The sequence below is a fragment of the Bison bison genome, unplaced genomic scaffold (assembly GCF_000754665.1).
Source record: "Bison bison bison isolate TAMUID 2011002044 unplaced genomic scaffold, Bison_UMD1.0 scf7180017864286, whole genome shotgun sequence".
In the NCBI taxonomy this organism is placed as follows: domain Eukaryota; kingdom Metazoa; phylum Chordata; class Mammalia; order Artiodactyla; family Bovidae; genus Bison; species Bison bison.
Window position 1 is genome coordinate 1,801,776 of NW_011494858.1, and position 17,887 is coordinate 1,819,662.

The 17,887-nt window shown below is 45.4% G+C and overlaps 1 protein-coding gene across 1 annotated transcript in view; it reads right to left on the reverse strand.

Moving 5' to 3' along the window:
• FHOD3 (formin homology 2 domain containing 3) overlaps positions 1–17,887 on the reverse strand; it is a 469,739-nt gene that overhangs the window by 432,221 nt on the left and 19,631 nt on the right. Inside the window, exon 3 of the mRNA XM_010849782.1 lies at positions 15,858–15,922. Within this exon, the coding sequence (XP_010848084.1) occupies positions 15,858–15,922 (65 nt within the window). The remainder of the gene's footprint in view (positions 1–15,857; positions 15,923–17,887) is intronic.

A 17,887-nucleotide genomic window follows, 5' to 3' on the forward strand; every position in this document is an offset into this window, starting at 1 on the left:
CAGAAGCCACACCGTGGAGCCGCCAGAGAATCCTGACAAAGACAGGGCCTCAAGTCAGACCGTGGAAAGGACTGAATCCCAAACCCTGGAGGAGAGCCAAAGAAAGGCAGGGCTGCCAGTAGGACCCCAAGGCTAAGCTGCACTTGGGTCCCACCATCGGATATCTGCAGTGGGTACAAACCAGCATGCTGACCTCAAATTGCCTGGCCTGAGCTGTTCCAGGCATTTTGGGAGGCCATCTCAATGGACACACTCCTCTTCAAGATTTCACTACCTTCCATGAAAGAAAAAAAAGATCTACAGCAAATTACATCAGTGACTCACACGCCTTGGCAGTTGCTAGCCAGGCAGCTTTGCGAGCTCCTTTTCAGAGTCCATAATAGGCTGGTAATTGTTTTTATGGCTTTCTGATGAAGTGCAAAGCACTGCATGGCACTCTGCTCTGCTTCCTCCTGGTGGCCTTGGAGTCCTCGGAGCCAGTGCCGGGTGAAGGGGATAGGACCTGGTCCACCCATCCTTAGCCACCCACCTCACTCTCACCAATTCCAGCACCCAAGCCCCATATCCAGGCAATCTGATGAGGGGCCAGAGGGCCAGAGCATGACATCATGGGGCAGCTTTCTAAGGTACCCTGGGCCAAACAAGTCATTTTTTTAAATCTCTAGGATACTAAGTCAACTGACAATGTTACTGTTGTATGTGTGGGGAGTTTACCATCATTAGTATAGTTGCTGAAATCAGTCCTGAATATTCATTGGAAGGACTGATGCTGAAGCTCCAATACTTTGGCCACCTGATGCAAAGGGCCAGCTCATTGGAAAAGACCCTGATGCTGGGAAAGATTGAAGGCAAAAGGAGAAGAGGGCAGCAAACTCCAGGAGACGGTAAAGGAGAGGGAAGCCTGGCATGCTGCAGTCCATGGGATCACAGATTTGGACACGACCGAGCAACTGAACAGTAGCATAGCTGTTGTAAATAAACATATTGATTGTACTTTTAGGTACCACTGGAACAGCTCATCTATTTGAGCATTTTGTAAATATCAACTTGGAATTTTTTTTACTACTTTTACAGAGCTCAGAGTATAATTTTTCAACCCTAAAATTATGATACAAAGTAACTAGCACTCAGTGTTTTTATTCCTTTTCATACACTTGTCTTATCTGATTTCTGAGAAGCATTATCCTCCATTTCAGCAGTCCTTTCTAGAGAACACAATCTTGGAACACAAAGGATCAGGGAGAGAGGCTGCCTTCACTAACAGAAAACCCACTTCATTTTAGTGAAGATGAGAGTTGTTCAGTAAACATGTTGTTCAACGCTTTCCAAAACTGGAACATTCCAAAATGTATCAAAAGCAGGATAACTGAAAAGAAGAGAACCACAAAAATGACCCAAATGTCACTAGCTAAACAGAAACCAGGGACTCAGAATGGCCCTTCTGGTCTTGGGGTGACCAGATCCGCTGTGTAATACCAAAGAGAATGTTAACAGAAATTTACTGACGGATAGTTTCAAATCCGTCTACCAATCAGCAAAGGGCAGCATGTAAAACATACTGTAAATACATTCAGTCCAGTTCAGTCACTCAGTTGTGTTCAACTCTTAGAGACCCCACGGACTGCAGCACGCCAACTCCCCCTGTCCATCACCGACTCCCGGAGTTTGCGCAAACTCATGTCCATTGAGTTGGCGATGCCATCCAACCATCTCATCCTCTGTCGACCCCTTCTCCTCCCGCCTTCAATCTTTCCCAGCATCAGGGTCTTTTCCAATAAATCAGTTCTTCGCATCAAGTGGCCAAAGTATTGGAGTTTCAGCTCCAGCATCAGTCCTTCCAATAAACATTCAAGACGAATTTCCTTTAGGATGGACTGGATGGATCTCCTTGCAGTCCAAGGAACTCTCAAGAGTCTTCTCCAACACCACAGTTCATAAGCACCAATTTTTCAGCACTCAGCTTTCTTTATGGTCCAACTCTTACACCCATACATGACTACCAGAAAAACCATAGCTTTCGACTAGACAGACCTTTGTCGTCGAAGTGATGTGTCTGCTTTTTATTATGCTGTCTAGGTTGGTCAGAGCTTTTCTTCTAAGGAGCAAGTGTCTTTTAATTTCATGGCTACAGTCACGATCTGCAGTGATTTTGGAGCCCAAAAAAAGAAAGTCTCCATTTCCATTGTTTCCCCATCTATTTGCCATGAAGTGATGGGACTGGAAGCCATGATCTTCGTTTTTTGAATGTTGAGTTTTAAGCCAATGTTTTCACTCTCCCCTTTTACTTTCATCAAGAGGCTCTTTAGTTCCTCTTCACTTTCTGCCATAAGGGTGGTGTCATCTGCATATCTGAGGTTATTGATATTTCTCCCGGCAATCTTGATTCAAGCTTGTGCTTCATCCAGCCTGGCATTTTGCATGATGCACTCTGCACAGAAGTTAAATAAGCAAAGTGACAATATTCAGCCTTGACATTCTCCTTTGCTAATTTTGAACCAGTTTGTTGTTCCATGTCCCGTTCTAACTATTGCTTCCAGACCAGATTAGTTGGGTATTAGCTGCATTCATATTTAAATAAGTTCTACAGTTTATTGTTGCAGTTAATCATCTCATACAATCCTGAGATTCAGTTCTGGATAAGGTCCTTCAAGAATTGGAGAGAGGACATGGATTTCATACAAGTCACTTCTACCTATGAATAAATCAGACACTTTACAGAACTGGATAATCACATTTCAATTGTGCTCTAACAAGCTGTAAAGCAACAAAATACCAACTTTATCACAACGACAATGATATTCACCATTTGCCCCAAGTAACACATGCCAGGAACCGCGCTTGGATCTGTACAGACACCATCTCCACGAGTATCTACATTAGTACCAGCAGCGAGGCATCAGGACCCCCTTGTCCTCACTGTCATATATAAGCAGACAGACCTAAAAGGGTTGAGTAACTTGCTCATGGACACAAAGATTCAGGGCTGCATTTAAACCCCAATTTGCCTGATTCTAAAGCACACACCTGTTCTTTGAGCCCATAAATCAATACCCAATATAAACTGTGCGACCCCATAGACCGCAGCCCACCAGGCTCCCTCGTCCCTGGGATTCTCCAGACAAGAACACTGGAGTGGGTTGCCATTTCCTTCTCCAATGCATGAAAGTGAAAAGTGAAAGTGAAGTCGCTCAGTCGTGTCCGACTCTTTGCGACCCCATGGACTGTAGCCTACCAGGCTCCTCCATCCATGGGATTTTCCAGGCAAGAGTACTGGAGTGGGGTGCCATTGCCTTCTCCCAGCAGATGCCTGGAGCATGGTAATCACTGATAAAGGCCAGCCAGTGCAAGTACAGGCCCTGGAGTCAGGAAGACCCACATGAGTATCTCAGCTCTGTCACATACTCCCCTCGAGACCTCAGCCAAGCAAGCAGACCACAAGTGCCTCAGGCTTCTCCTCTGTTAAATGGGAATAGTAATCCCCTCCCCTCAGGGGCTGTTGTGAGGACTAAAGTACATAGTACTTTGCCCAGTGTCTGGTGGGAAGGAAATGCAGTGGAAATTTCCCTTTCTGCTTGTATAAAAGGAAAGCTTTGTAAAAAGTAACACAACAGGACTTTTCCAGTTAACAGTTGACAGATACGGATGTGAATCAGCTCTGCGATTCAGCTCTCTGTCCCTGGGTGAGCGAGCAAACCTCTCTGAATCTCGCTTTCTTCTTCTGTAAAGATAATGAATGTGTCAGGAGGATAAATGGAATAACCTGTGTTAAGCACCCTGCACGGAGCAGGTGCTCAATACAGCGGCTGATGGGGCCTGGGGATGACTCACATGCAGCATCCACCCCCAAAACGCCCCAGGCGAAGCCAGTGTTGGTCCTCCTCCCCTGGACTAAGGCGCGTGGCAGGGAGAGCAGTGTGATTCATAATGACTCTGACTCTGCTTTCAGACAAAATCTTCAGACCTAAATCCCTGTGCCCCTTCTATCCATCCATCCATCCATCCATACATCCCTAGGTGACATCCAGAGCACACATTGTGCCCACCCAGGAAGGATCCTTCCAAAGAAGAGGCGACAGTGGGGCTAGAAGGCTCTCAAGTCATCGTATGTTGCCTGCACAGGTCAACCACCAGGCCTTGGCCATCCCCGCTCGGAACAATCAGAATCAGCATCTCCACCGGGGCACATTCCATCACCAGCCCCAGGAAGATCCACGATCACCCTTCATGATGCTTCACCATCTTCTTGTGAGTTTTTCAGTGGTCTGTCATCAATTTGTTACATTGGGGCAAAGAGCATCTCACCCTCTTCCCCAAAGGAAGTGACCCAGGCTCTGTTCCAAAGAGCAGTCTTCTGTCAGGGTGTTAGCACAAATCACCACTATCTTACCTCCAACCTCAGGATGCAGATTTAAAGGTCACAGCTCCATGGGGGACCCAGAACCACCCAGGGTGGGGGCAGACAGTGGCCCCCAGACCCCACTCACATTGCTCTGCCTGGCAACCAGGCCACAAGAAACCAGAGGCTATGCACTTCCAGCTTTACACGAGACCTCCAGAACTGAAAGTCCTCCTGGAAACACTCTTTAAAGGATACTCTACCCACTTGCACAGCTTTGTTACTTTCTACTTCCTTCCACGTTCTGTTTACTGCCTTTTATTCTTCTTTCTGAGAAAATACCTAAGAAATTCAATTCTGAAAGTAAGTGAATTAAACTTAAATACATGTCAGTTCTACAACCTTTTCAGTGGTTCTTTTGAGTTCCTCGACCCAATTCCAGTGTGTGTGTCTGTGTCTGTCTGTGTGTCTCTGTGTGTGTGTGTGTGTGCATGTGTGTCTGTGTGTCTGTCTAGGCTTCCCCACACCAACAAGCCATCCTCAGCCCACCAGCTGGGTGTTCTACCATTCACCTCGATGCTGAAACTATCTAGATGGTGCAGTAGTTGTTCCATAAGTCATCCCACAAGAAGGCCCCCACTGCACTTCAGAAGCCAATCCCAAGTTGTTGCCCATGCTTCTGATCAACCAGCAACAGATCAGAGGTTCCAATGAACCCCTCCTTGGGCTTGATTAATTTGTTAGAGCGGCCCACAGAACTTGAGAGAAACATTTTACTGACTAGGTCACCAGTTCATTATAGAAGGCTGTACATCAGGAACAGCCACGTGGAAGAAATGCAGCAGGCAAAGTCAAGGGCAAGAGCGAGGATCTTCCATGCCCTCTCCAGATGCCACTCTCCATGAATCCCTGTGTGTTCACCAACCCAGAGGTTCTCTGAAACCTATACTTTAGGGGTTTTTAATAGAGGCTTCATTACAGGGTCATAACTGATTAAATCATTGCCCATTGGTGATTCATCCAACCTCTATCTAGCCCTTCTCATCTCCCTGAAGGTCAGGGGGTAAATTGGAAAGTTCCAAACCTCTAATCACATGGTGGGGATTCCCTGGTGGCTTAGACAGTAAAGAATCTCCCTGCAATGCAGGAGACCTGGGTTCAATCAACTTGGAACCCTGATCTCCCGGGTTGGGAAGATCCCCTGGAGAAGGGAATAGCTATCCACTCCAGTATTCTTGCCTGGAGAACTCCATGGACAGAGGCGCCTGGCAGGTTATAGTCTATGGGGTTGCAAAGAGTTGGACACGACTAAGCAGCTAACATACACACAATCACATGGTTGGCTCCTGTGAGCCAACCATCCCTAGGTGGGGTACAAAAGTCACCATGTTAATATAACAAAAAATATCTGTTGCTCTTACCGCTTAGGAAATCCCAAGGGTTTTAGGAGTTCTGTGCCAGAAAGAGGATGAAGACCAAATACACATTCTTAATAGAAACCACAATATCACAAGAGGCTTTATTTACTCAACAAATAAGGTTAGGTCTGCTTTGTTTTATAGGCTGGATACAAAACAGTCCACCTTCAAGGAGCTAGCTTCAACAGCTAGTGGCTACCTGGCACGGAACCCCTACATCATAGATCTCCTCAGATATGAACCAAATCTCCAAGCCAGGAGCAGGAGGACTCAACAGCTTCCTGCCTAGAACCCTGCTGTTCCTTCTGGATAGCTCCTAAAGCCAGAGGCAATCATTCCCAGGTACTTCCTAACTCGAAGCCCAAAATGAGGGGCCACATGTCCAATGGTCAGGATGGAGCCAGGAAGGGACCCAGAAGCTCCAGTTCCATCTAAAGGAGTTGGCAGCTCAACCCAGAAGAAAGGATCGTAACTACATTACTAAACATGGTCAGCTCTTGAAGGGTGAAATCCATTTATCTCGGCTGTTTGCTTTCCCCTAAGGCAATCTGTGAACCACACTTGGGGGAACTCAGCTGGAAGACCATCTTCTGAAATCTGGCAAAATTTCATTTGGGAAAAGTGTTATATTAGATATTTCAGCAGCACTTCTCAGACTTTTTAAACCAGAAGGCTTGCATCAGTCTGCAGTCACATGTAAAATGAGCTAGACTGTACTGGTGTCGTTATTTAGTTGCTCAGTCATGTCTGACTCTTTGTGACCCCATGGACTGCAGCCCGCCAGGTTCCTCTGGCCCTGGGATTCTCCAGACAAGAATACTGGAGTGGGTTGCCATTTCCTTCTCCAGGGGATCTTCCCGACCCAGGGGATAGAACCTGGGTCTCCTTTACCACTGAGCCACCAGGGAAGCCTGGAGGTTACATAAAATAGCCTAAAAAGAGAAGTATCAGGCCAGGGCAAAGACCCCCAGTCAGGGAATGGAGAGCGTCAAGACTTATTCCCTCCCCATCCCAGGCATGTGGTCTTGAGAAAATGTCCACTTTTCTCAGCCCCTCCCAAGGCTCAGGAAGGGTAGAGAGGGTCCATGAAACATGAGTGAGAAGAGAAATATTGCAAAAGTGTCATTCAGTGAACATGGTTCAAATGGCCTTTTTTAAATGGCCGAGGTAAATAAGTTCCAAAGAACTGATGAAAACTATGGTGCTGGAGAAGACTCCTGAGAATCCCTGGACCGCAAGATCAAACCAGTCAATCTTGAGAGAAATCCAGCCGTGAATACTCATTGGAAGGAATGATGCTAAAGCTGAAGCTCCAGTATTTTGGTCATCTGATCCAAACAGCCAACTCACTGGAAAAGTCCCTGATGCTGGGAAAGACTGAGGGCAGAAGGAGAAGAGGGCATCAGAGGATGAGATGGCTGGATGGCATCACCAAAGCAATGGACATGAACTTGGGCAAACTTCAGGAGATGGTGATAGGAAAAGGCCTGGCATGCTGCAGTCCATGGAGTCACAAAGAGTCGGACATGACTGGGCGACTGAACAAGAAACAAGCTCCAATGTATTAGAGTTCTTCTCAAACTAATCTTCTTTGTAATATTTCACAACTTTTGAAATACTTGTAGCTACATTATCTAATTTTAAAATTGTTACTAAGTTCACCACTGAATCCAAAGTGGAGCCTTTTTTAAAGACTAGGAAGTGACTGAAGTGTTGAATGCACACCTAACATCACACCTCCTCCCACAAAGACTGCCCACATTCTTATAAAGTGGACTCCTTCCTGCCCACACCATCACAGTCCAGTTACTAGGATACAGATAAAGCATGTCACCTCTGGGTATAATTAACAACAGAAGCTGTTATTTTCAGTGATGATAACAAGATTTTAATTATATGAGCTTTTTCCATTTTCTCCTCTGCTCAGTTCAATTCAGTCGCTCAGTCATGTCTGACTTTGCAACTCCATGGACTGCAGCATGCCAGGATTCCCTGTCCATCATCAACTCCTGGAGCTTGCTCAAACTCATGTCCATCGAATCGGTGATGTTGTCCAACCAGCTCATCCTCTGTTATCCCCTTCTCCTCCTGCCTTTAATCTTTCCCAGCACCAGGGTCTTTTCCAGTGAGTTAGTTCTTTGCCTCAGGTGGCCGAAGTATTGAAGTTTCAGCTTCAGCATCAGTCCTTCCAATGAATATTCAGGACTGATTCCTTTTAGGATTGACTGGTTGGATCTCCTTGCAGTCCAAGGGACTCTCAAAGAGTCTTCTCCAACACCACAGTTCAAAAGCATCAATTCTTTGGCACTCAGCTTTCTTTATGAGCCAACTCTTACATCCATACATGACTACTGGAAAAAACCATACCTTGTACTAGACAGACCTTTGTCAGCAAAGTAACATCTTTGCTTCTTAATATGCTGTCTAGGTTTGTCACAGCTTTTTTTTTTTTTTCCCAAGGAGCAAGCTATTCCGTCACTACTACTCTTATTATGTGAATTTGAGACCAACAGCACTTATAACATTTCCTCCAACCTCTTTTTTTTCCTTCAAATTAAAGCTTAAACTGGCTACATATTTTGCCAAACTACTAATGTTTTGCAAGTGCTTTCTTTACAAGTTAAAATACCTCCCATTTTGTATTTCTAACACAACAGAAATCAGTAAAATGCCCAAAGAATCCCCTTCCCTAGAAATCTGTTGTCTTCAAGTCTCTCAGCAAGACCTGAAAAGAACACAAGTGTTCACCCAATCCTTGGAGAATCCCCACGCAGCAGGACCTTTGCAAGCCATCCATCCTTTTCAGCTCCTAAGTCCTCTGGATATCAATGTCTCTAGAAATTGGAGACAAAGCGTTTGTTTTCTGACATACAGTCTTATTGATCCATGATAAAAATGAGGTTGTCTCTTCGTGGGGACAGACACTGGTGCAGAGAACCAGGAACTAGAACTTGCATTACACTCCACCATCAGGTCAGACCTGGGAGTGGAAAGCAGTTATAGAAAGACCAGTCTTGAAGCAATCAAAAGCACAGCGATTTCCTTACCAGGAGTTGTTTTCCAGATAGAAGAAAGGTTCTACTAGACAGCAACTTTGGAGTCTAACTGCCAGCATGTGGTTTGAACTTGTCTTGTAACATCTGCTACAGGTGTCTCCACCAATACGACTACATTCTTCAGTGTCAATTTTTTATTGCCACTGGCTAGAATTCCACTGTACTGTGCTTAGTCACTCAGTTGTGTCCGACTCTTTTGCGACCCCATGGACTGCAGCCTGCCAGGCTCCTCTGTCCATGGGGATTCTCTAGGCAAGAATACTGGAGTGGGTTGCCATGTCCTCCTCCAGGGGATCTTCCCGACCCAGGGACTGAACCCAGGACTCCGGTCTTGCAGGCAGATTCTTTCCTCTGAACCACCAGGGAAGAATTTCACTAGGACAAGACAAACAAACTCAAGGTAACAGTTCCAAGGCAATATTCAAATTCCATCATCCAACATCCAGAGATCCTTAGAGAGGAAAGGTAACACAGTTCTACAGAGACAATGAATTAATCATTTAAAAAAGGAAAAGTCTTGGGAGGGCAGTAGAGAGCACAAAGATGAAACAGCTGCCATAAGAGACCCTGATACATCTGCTTTTCTTGCCTGGGCTTCAATTCACATTTGCCCACAACCATATTTCCTCTCTGGATGCCTCTTAATTTCCGTAGCTGACCTGAGTTTCCAGCTGCATCTGGAAGGTTCTTGCGTTCTCTCATAGGTTTGTGTCTCCTTTTCTTTATTTGCCCCCACATTTATGTTTACTTATGTGTCTGAAGATAGTAAAGCAATTCTTTAATCTCTTGTTGTTATTTTAATTTTGGGCAACAAATCCTTGCTGACCTAGCTCCTCTAAGTCTATAGTATTTATGACAGATATGTTGTTTGATAACCTGGTGGTATGTTTCCCCTCCTTCTCATATCCCTTCTTCCTTTTTTATTTTTGGGTGGGGGGGAGCGCATATCTGTTGATCACTGTTTGACCATAAGGCATCTTAGAGGCAAGCAGCCGCCAGAGAGAGTGAAGAGAGTCAATAGGTCTATCTTCCCCAGCCCAGACCCAATGGCCTTCTAGACACATGGACATTTCGTGAGGTCTGTCATCTGGGAGCTGAGACAGATTAATAGGAAACAGATGATAAGAAGTGTTTAATCTGATTAACCCAAAGAGCTTGTCTTTACCTAGAGAGCAGAACTCTGGGCGAAAATGGGTCACAGACTTATTGTAAAAGGGAGGAAGTCTAAAACAAAAAACACAGAACAGTCACTGGACATCTCCTTCTGCAAAGAAAGAGTCAGGATTTCAAAGCCAAGCCCTCTTGTGCCGAGGCCGCAGCCAGCCACTCGGGCTCCACAGAAAGATAACAGGAATAGGAATGGGCTCCGGGGTTCATGGAGAATCACCAGGTCCCGCCATCAAAGAACAGAAAACAGGAAACGTGACCCACTGTACCTAAACCCACTAGGGAAGAGTGTGTTCAAGACACTGTGAGCTCGACCCTTGTGCCTTTCACAGACAGAGCAAGAGGGAACCCCACCTGGGACCTAACTCTGCAGAGGCAGCACAAGGATAGAACTTGCCTCCTATGGGATGCAGGACAGAGTCAGTAAGAAGCCCGGGTCCAAGGGCTGAAGTCCGAGAAAGAAGGGCAAGGGGTCCAAGGGGAGAAAGAATGACTCTGGGGCTGTCTCCTGGTCAGAAAACAGTCATTTTTACTCTGTTTCTACAGATAGACAGGAGACAGTGGGAGGCCTGCCACCGCAGACAACAGAGAACTGGAAGCACCCATGTGGTTCCCCACCCTGGCACCTAGACAGACTGGTCCTCCAAGCTAAGGTGCATCACTGCACAGGCCGAGGGTCTCACTGTCCATGGTGCCAGCAGCTCCTCATCTTTATTAGCAAATATAGAAGCACCACACGGGTGCTATTCAGTGGCTGGCGGGGACGGAGCCCCCTGCTGGGCCAGCTGGGCTCAGCCACACAAAACCAGCTCACACTGAGCAAACGAGGAAAAGACAGTCAGAACACCCAGCAAGGCGGGAAAGGAAGGAGGAGCCATGCTCACACTAACAGGCATGAGAAAAAAGAACCTGAGAAAGGGAGGAGTTGGTGGTGGCCGCGCTCATGGGTCACAGCTCCATCCCCACTCTCTGCACAGGAAGCCATGGGCCCTCTACACTGTACCCAGAGGGGGTTCAGACGCTGGACCAAGTCTACACCTCACCAAGAGCCCCACATCACACACTCACACACCACCTCCATCACCACCAGTGAAAGCCGGCATTGAGAGGATCCCTCCCAGAAGACTGCACTCAGCCTCAGGATCCTTCTCAATACCGTGCCCCAGGGAACCACCACCTCTCCATCTATTGGCACATGAGCTGAATTGCTGCAGCCTCTTTTGCTCTAGAAGGTTCTTCTTGAAGAAACGCTCCACTCTCATTTAGCTCTCTGCTGTAAGAGAGTAACACAAAGCACACAGCTGCACAGTACAGCTCCTGAGAGGAAAACACTCTACAAACATTTTGAAAAACATTTTGAAACTGATGTTTCAGTTGCTGAAAAATTACTCTTCTGCATCAGCCGATGGAACAGCCTTTCCTTACATTGTTTTTGTGTCCTTGTGGGCTTCCCTGGTGGCTCAGTGGTAAAGAATTCACCTGCCAATGCAGGAGACACAGGTTTGATCCCTGGTCTGGGAAGATCCAGGGAGCAACTAAGCCTGTGCTCCACAACAAATGAGCCTGTGCTGCAGAGCCCATGCTCTGCAACGAGAAGCAACCAATCACCACAACTAGAGACAAAGTCCATGCAACAATGAATACCCAGTACAGCCAAAATAAACAAATAAGTAAATTGGCTTTATCCTTGTGATTTGACCTTTAGTGAGAGATGAAACTAAGCTCATGGAGAGCTTAATCACTTCTGCCACCTTGCCAGCTTCTGCCGACCTCACCTCTCTCTTATGGGCAGCCTTTGTCATCTCAGAGGTTTGGGGAAACATGCTCTAAAAGGTCTAAAGACCCTTCACATGGGTTGTTCCTCCCGACTGCAAGCATAAATGGCACTTTGAAATCTTCAGCCAATTGTTCATCCTTTTAACTCTAGCTGGATACTTGAAAGTGTCAGCCTAATGGGTCCCAGAGAATCAGTCAACAGGCTTTACTTGCTTGATGAGAAGACAGGGTTTGCTTCACAAAACTGAAGCACAGAGGTTTGAAGTCAAACACAATGCCTCCAAAGACAGCCCATAGAAGACTTGCAGATATTAACTTTAGGATCCTAATGACTTCAAACCTTACTTTTTTTTAACTCTCAATTCCATTCCTTCCCCCACAATTCTTCCACTCCTTTTCTCTTCATGATGAGATTTAGTCATCAGAGCCAGTTGGCTCTCTGAACATTTTTCTGGCTTCTGGCAATAGGATCACTTGCTGGGACCAGAAAAGTTTTTTTCTCTAACTAACCTCATTAAATGCAGACTTCACATGCCTGTCATATATATATATATTTTTTTAACTCTGTATCTGTTAAGTTCATCTCCATAATTTGACCACTATCTTTTTGAGAGACTGAAACTAGAAGAAGGCAAAGGCATACGGTGTTTGCTACTTTATGTTACATCAAGCGGTCATACTAAAAATGTGCAAAGTCATACAGCGGAGAGGAGTCCAGAGGTACAAAGAGCATGGGGCCTCTCTATGTATCAAAAACTCATTCCAGCTTCCTGCCGTGCTATCAGCAAAGACCCCTGTCTCAGCTGCTAGCTGGGACCATCACAGCAGTGCCCCGTGGCTTTCATTTCTCATGAGGTTTGCTCGGTTGCTAATCGTGAAGGCTCCAATCCACTCTCATCCCAACGGGTACAGAGTTCCAACGTTAACACTGGAGAATTCCAAAGGCATGTTACCTCCAATTCATCAACAAGCAGTCCTGGATTCTAAACATACCTACACTTAGTGAAAACAGAGGTGAAGGAGAAGAGAATTGGGGTGAAGAAAACACGACTTTGGAGAAATTCACTTGACAGCATTTTAAGCCCACTAGCCTACAGGGGAAGGAAATGGCAACCCACTCCAGTGTTCTTGCCTGGAGAATCCCAGGGACGGGGGAGCCTCATGGGCTGCCGTCTATGGGGTCACACAGAGTCAGACACGACTGAAGCGACTTAGCAGTAGCAGCAGCAGCAGCCTACAGGGATCCTGGATCCTTCCAGTCCAATCGTGCGGTGGGAAGGGAAGTTTTTGGGGGAGCTGCATATGGTGCTAGACTGACAGCAGCCAGTGTCCCATGCCTGTAATCATTCAACCATTTTTTAGATGGGGAAGAGAAGAAGTGATCTTGAAAAAGAACAGGGATTCAACTAACTGATGTGAAAAAGGCTTTTTTCCCTCTGTCATGTTTCCCTTTGCCATTTCAACTTAAGATTGTTTCAGGTTTGGTTGTCTTTTTTTAATCCCAAAGAAATCTCACCTAATATTTCCATTTGGAAAGGGAAAAATTGTGTCACAATGGCAGCTGGTACACCACACACAGGATGCGTTCATTCCTTTGTATAGACATAAACCAAAGGGTAATACTTAGTATTGCGCTATTAAATCTATTTCAGATCTTGTCAATAATAGTACACAGAAGGACAAAGAGCGTTTTTTAATACAAAGAAGAAACTTTGCCTTCTTGGGTTTTGATGGTAATTCACACAGTCAAATCTTCTCATTTAATATACTCAGGCCTGAAGTAATATAATGGTGAAAAGCGATTAAAGCATAAAGTCTTTTAAAAATGACACATATGGCACCTTAAGACTCTTAACTTGCAGCCATGGTGACTGACTGTCAGTTTCTCTGGGATGAGACACAGTTGGTTGCCAGGCACACTGCTCAGGAGATGCACCTGCCCATCATTTAGGGCCATGACCTTTCTTTGAATAAAAGTCCAGTGGGACTCCCCATGGACTTTCTTTCATTAGCCACTCACATAATACAGTCTCTGATGCCCAATCTCGGTGTCTTTGAAGTGAAGCAAGTACTGAAGATGCTTACAAAGACCAAAATCCTTCTGGATTTTTATAACATTACACCTTTTATGCTTATCACAACCCACTCACATTGACAAGAAATGCTTTTATAGTAAGGAATTTTGAATCATTTTCAACATACTCAAAGCAGTGACTTTGTATACTCATACTTAATCAGTTTATAAAGTGTTCAAGTCCCATTTAATTACCTAATTCTAATAGCAAGTACAACTGGCACCAGCAGGTTTGGGAACAAACACACTGACCCTGTCAGCACCCAGTTCTACCCTCTGAGCAGGAAGACCTGGCTGTCTGGGAAGACAGCAGGCTGGGCTGGCCTGGCTGCTGGGGTTCAGTTGCCATGGGGATGAGACGTATGATTACATGTATCACCCGGGACTATGGAACAATACATCAGTTAACGCAGTGAGTCAGTAATATGGAAGTCAGCTAGCTAGAAAAATCCTGTATTTGAAATATTTTAAGGGTATACTGCAAATAAGTGAATTTTCTTAAGACAAGTTAGCCCATTAGAACTTTGATCTAGCCTGTTGTAATGTAAATCTGCTTTCCGGTGCCTTACTCTTCCTGGGAAATACCAATTCATACTCATGTCCCAAATTTGACTGGATATCTGCTATATTTCACCCAGCATTCAGTATTTGTTGCATTCAGCACACTGTATGCACCTGGCTTTGTTCTAGATTCAGGACAAGGATCAGAAGGGAGTTTATCCAAAGTCATAGATCACAAGACTTTTCTACAGGTAGACATGATTTACACACATAAAATAATTGGAGAAACTATAAAGCAGGTAATCAAGGAAGTAAATGATTAAATACAATCAAGTGCCTGTGCATATTTTAAGGTCACTCAGTGCTACAGGCAGTTGAAAAGCAGGGTCAGTGCTGAAGAGCCCACAGATTTCTCTCACTTCATTTCCAACATGATCACGAACCCTCCCGACACACTGACCCTCCAGCTCCTTAGGTTTTTGTGTCAGCTGCACAATTACTCATCAACCACAGGGTCAGACAAAGGTTGTTCCTCAAGACACTCACAGCCTCACCCACTTAACCGCAAATGAAACAGAATTACCCAGATTCCCCTCCACATCAGCTGCTCCCTAACCCCATCCCTGGGTCTCCAACAAGAAAGCAGGGAGGAGGAGGAGGGACTGGAAATGGTTCTTTCCACTGCCCCCATGCACGCCACTCTCCAGGTGTAGACTGGGTCTTGGCAGGATGACCGGTGCTCTCCTAATTAGAGGCCTGACTTAAGACCATGACACGTATTAAATAAATGCAAACTGACTCAGATGTGGAAACTTCTATGCATAAGGCAAAATTTAGGTCCTCTCTTTTTCTTTTTATGTTACGTACTTGCCTCAACTTGGACCAGTGCCAGGAGGAAACCTTCCCGTGGAGTCTGTCTGCTTAACATAAATTACTGCTCTCATTGCCATTCAGCCCACGTGTACAGTGGAGAAACCAGTGGGTCCGGGAAAATCAATGGCTGCAGGAATGGGCGCCAGTGAGGTTTCTTATGTGACCACAGGCAGGCCATCTGAACCACAAATAATCTGCACAACATCAACTGCTGTGCATCCACGTGTGGCCCGTCCTATACTGACTTTAGATTTCCCTTTCAATCGCCTGAGACCACAGGCCAGGGGGCTGTAGGGAGTCACCAAGAGGCACATGAAAGTCACTTCAGCTGGCTGGAGGTTCACCCTGGCACAGCCCCACGAAGAACCTCATCTCTCCCCACACTGACAAAAAGAACCTCATCAACAATCCATCTTACCTCCAGCTCTACTCACCAGCCAAACAGCAAAGAAAGCCAGAATGAAAGAGGTAACTTTCAAAAACAACTGCCAGAAACTGCTTCCCTAAAAACTCTAACCATCTGTGCTAGGGGCTAACCCAAGCATAGAGAGCATAAGAGTGAATACTGCATTTTATTCCCAGAAGTGGCATCAATTCTCACAAGTGTAATCACCGAGGGCAGATGGCAAGCACCCCCTTCTGCAGATGTCACTCACCGATGCAGGCATGGACCCTCACAGACAGCTGTGTCCTTAGGATGATGCTGTGCTTCTTGCCCCGCCTAATGGAGACAGGAGACAAAACATTCATTGGCGTCAGAGGGGTTGGCAAGGTAACCCTACCTGCTATCAATCAACCTGATGGTTTGGACACGCCCACCTGGGGAGGCCCCAGATAAGCAGAAACCCACACTGATTAACTATCTATCCTGAAATACTGTGATGTCACAGGACTTTACAGAAAATAAAACAATGAAGTTTGACTCTGTTAGACTGGCACAGGCATTTCATGGCCAAACCTGGTCTGCTCCACAGAGTCACATGTACTCATGCCTGACCATGTTGGGAAGTTTTTAAAATCTGTGCCCATCAAGTGAAATCCCTGGAATGTAACAGCACAAATCTGCTTGATCATTCCCATGGCTACTTTTACATGTTTTCGGATATAGAGAAAGGACACACTTAGTGGAGCAATCAGAAAAAACTGTTTTTCTGTGTGACAATTCAAGACACATTTTTTCTCTATTGCTCCAACAGGAAGACGGGGTCCAGTAAAGACAGCGTGTAGGCTATTTGTCATTAGGATGTCAATTTACACCGCACCTTGTCTCACCTTTGCTTCCTTTTCACTTCATTTCTTATAGAGGAAGATACAGGATGCCCCCACCCCCTGTTCTCCTTCCACAAAGGCTCAGCCCACTCTTACAGAGGAAAACCAAAGCCCAGAGCACATAAGAGAAGATATATGGGGAGCATATGAGTTCTGTCTTCCTGGTGTAGAAAAGGCTTTGAGCTTTGGGAAAAAAGAGGGAAGCCAGGTTAAACAGAGCCAGGAACCATCCCAGGAGCGGGTAATCAGCTCGGTGTCTCAGTAGCTGAGTTCCCTCCCCATCACTCTGCAGGCCACGTTCAGCCCTCCCCCTCAGGGCTCCGTGTATAACAGAGTCTCACAGTGCTTTCCCGCTTCCTGGTTTTGTGGTTGTGCTGGAAGACAAGGGCACATAAATCTCACCAGGGCACATGATATTATAAATATGAAGTCACAGGAATTACAGTACCAGATCATATGTTTTATTCTTGAGACCAGATAAGAGGGGAAAGCATGGTTTCAAAAAAAAAAAAAAAAACTTTTTAAAATTCTTTTAAAGGGGAAAAGAAAATCACTCATATGGTCCTACAAAAACATGGAGCAGCCTCTATCCAGCATCTCCTTGTAGGCAGAGTCTGCACTCACAGTCCCTTCAAATGCCCACAAGTCCCTCCTTTTAGCTTTTGCTATGTGCAAGTTACCAGCCTTGAGTTTGTAAATACACAACACTCAACCCATCTTCAAAGACAAGTTTGAGATTCCTATAAACACAGACTTCTTCGAAACTATCTTCTTCATGTACAAAAAACCTTTTTCTCTCTTGACAGTCCTTTACAGGTGAGCTTTCCCATTTTGTAATTTTTGTTTCTAGTTATAGCCTTTTCTTTTCCACCAAGATAACTTCCTTTAGCATTTCTTTTTATGATTTATTTTTAATTGGAGGAAAATTATTTCACAATATTGTGTTGGTTTCTGCCATACATCAACATGAATCAGCCATAAGCATACATATGTCCAGGCTTCCCAGGTGGCTCAGTGGTAAAGAACCTGCCTGCAAAGCAGGAGCCACAGGAGATGTAGGTTCGATCCCTGGGTCAGGAAGAGGACAGAAGAAGCTGGCAGGCTATAGTCCATAGGGTAACGAAGAGTCAGACACAACTGAAGCGACTTAGCACGCACAGATGCATACTTATGCCCCCATCCTCTTGAATTTCCTCCCACCTCCTACCCCATTCCATTGCTCCAGGTTATCACAAAGCATCAGATCTGAGCTCCATGCCTCATACACCAAATTCCCATTGGCTATCTATTTTATATATGATAATGTATATGTTTCAATGGTACTATCTCAATTTGCATTTGTTTTAAAGATGGTTTGGTGGTGTTGAGTTCTTTGAGCTTTTGCTTGTCAGTAAAGCTTTGGCTTCTCCATCAAATC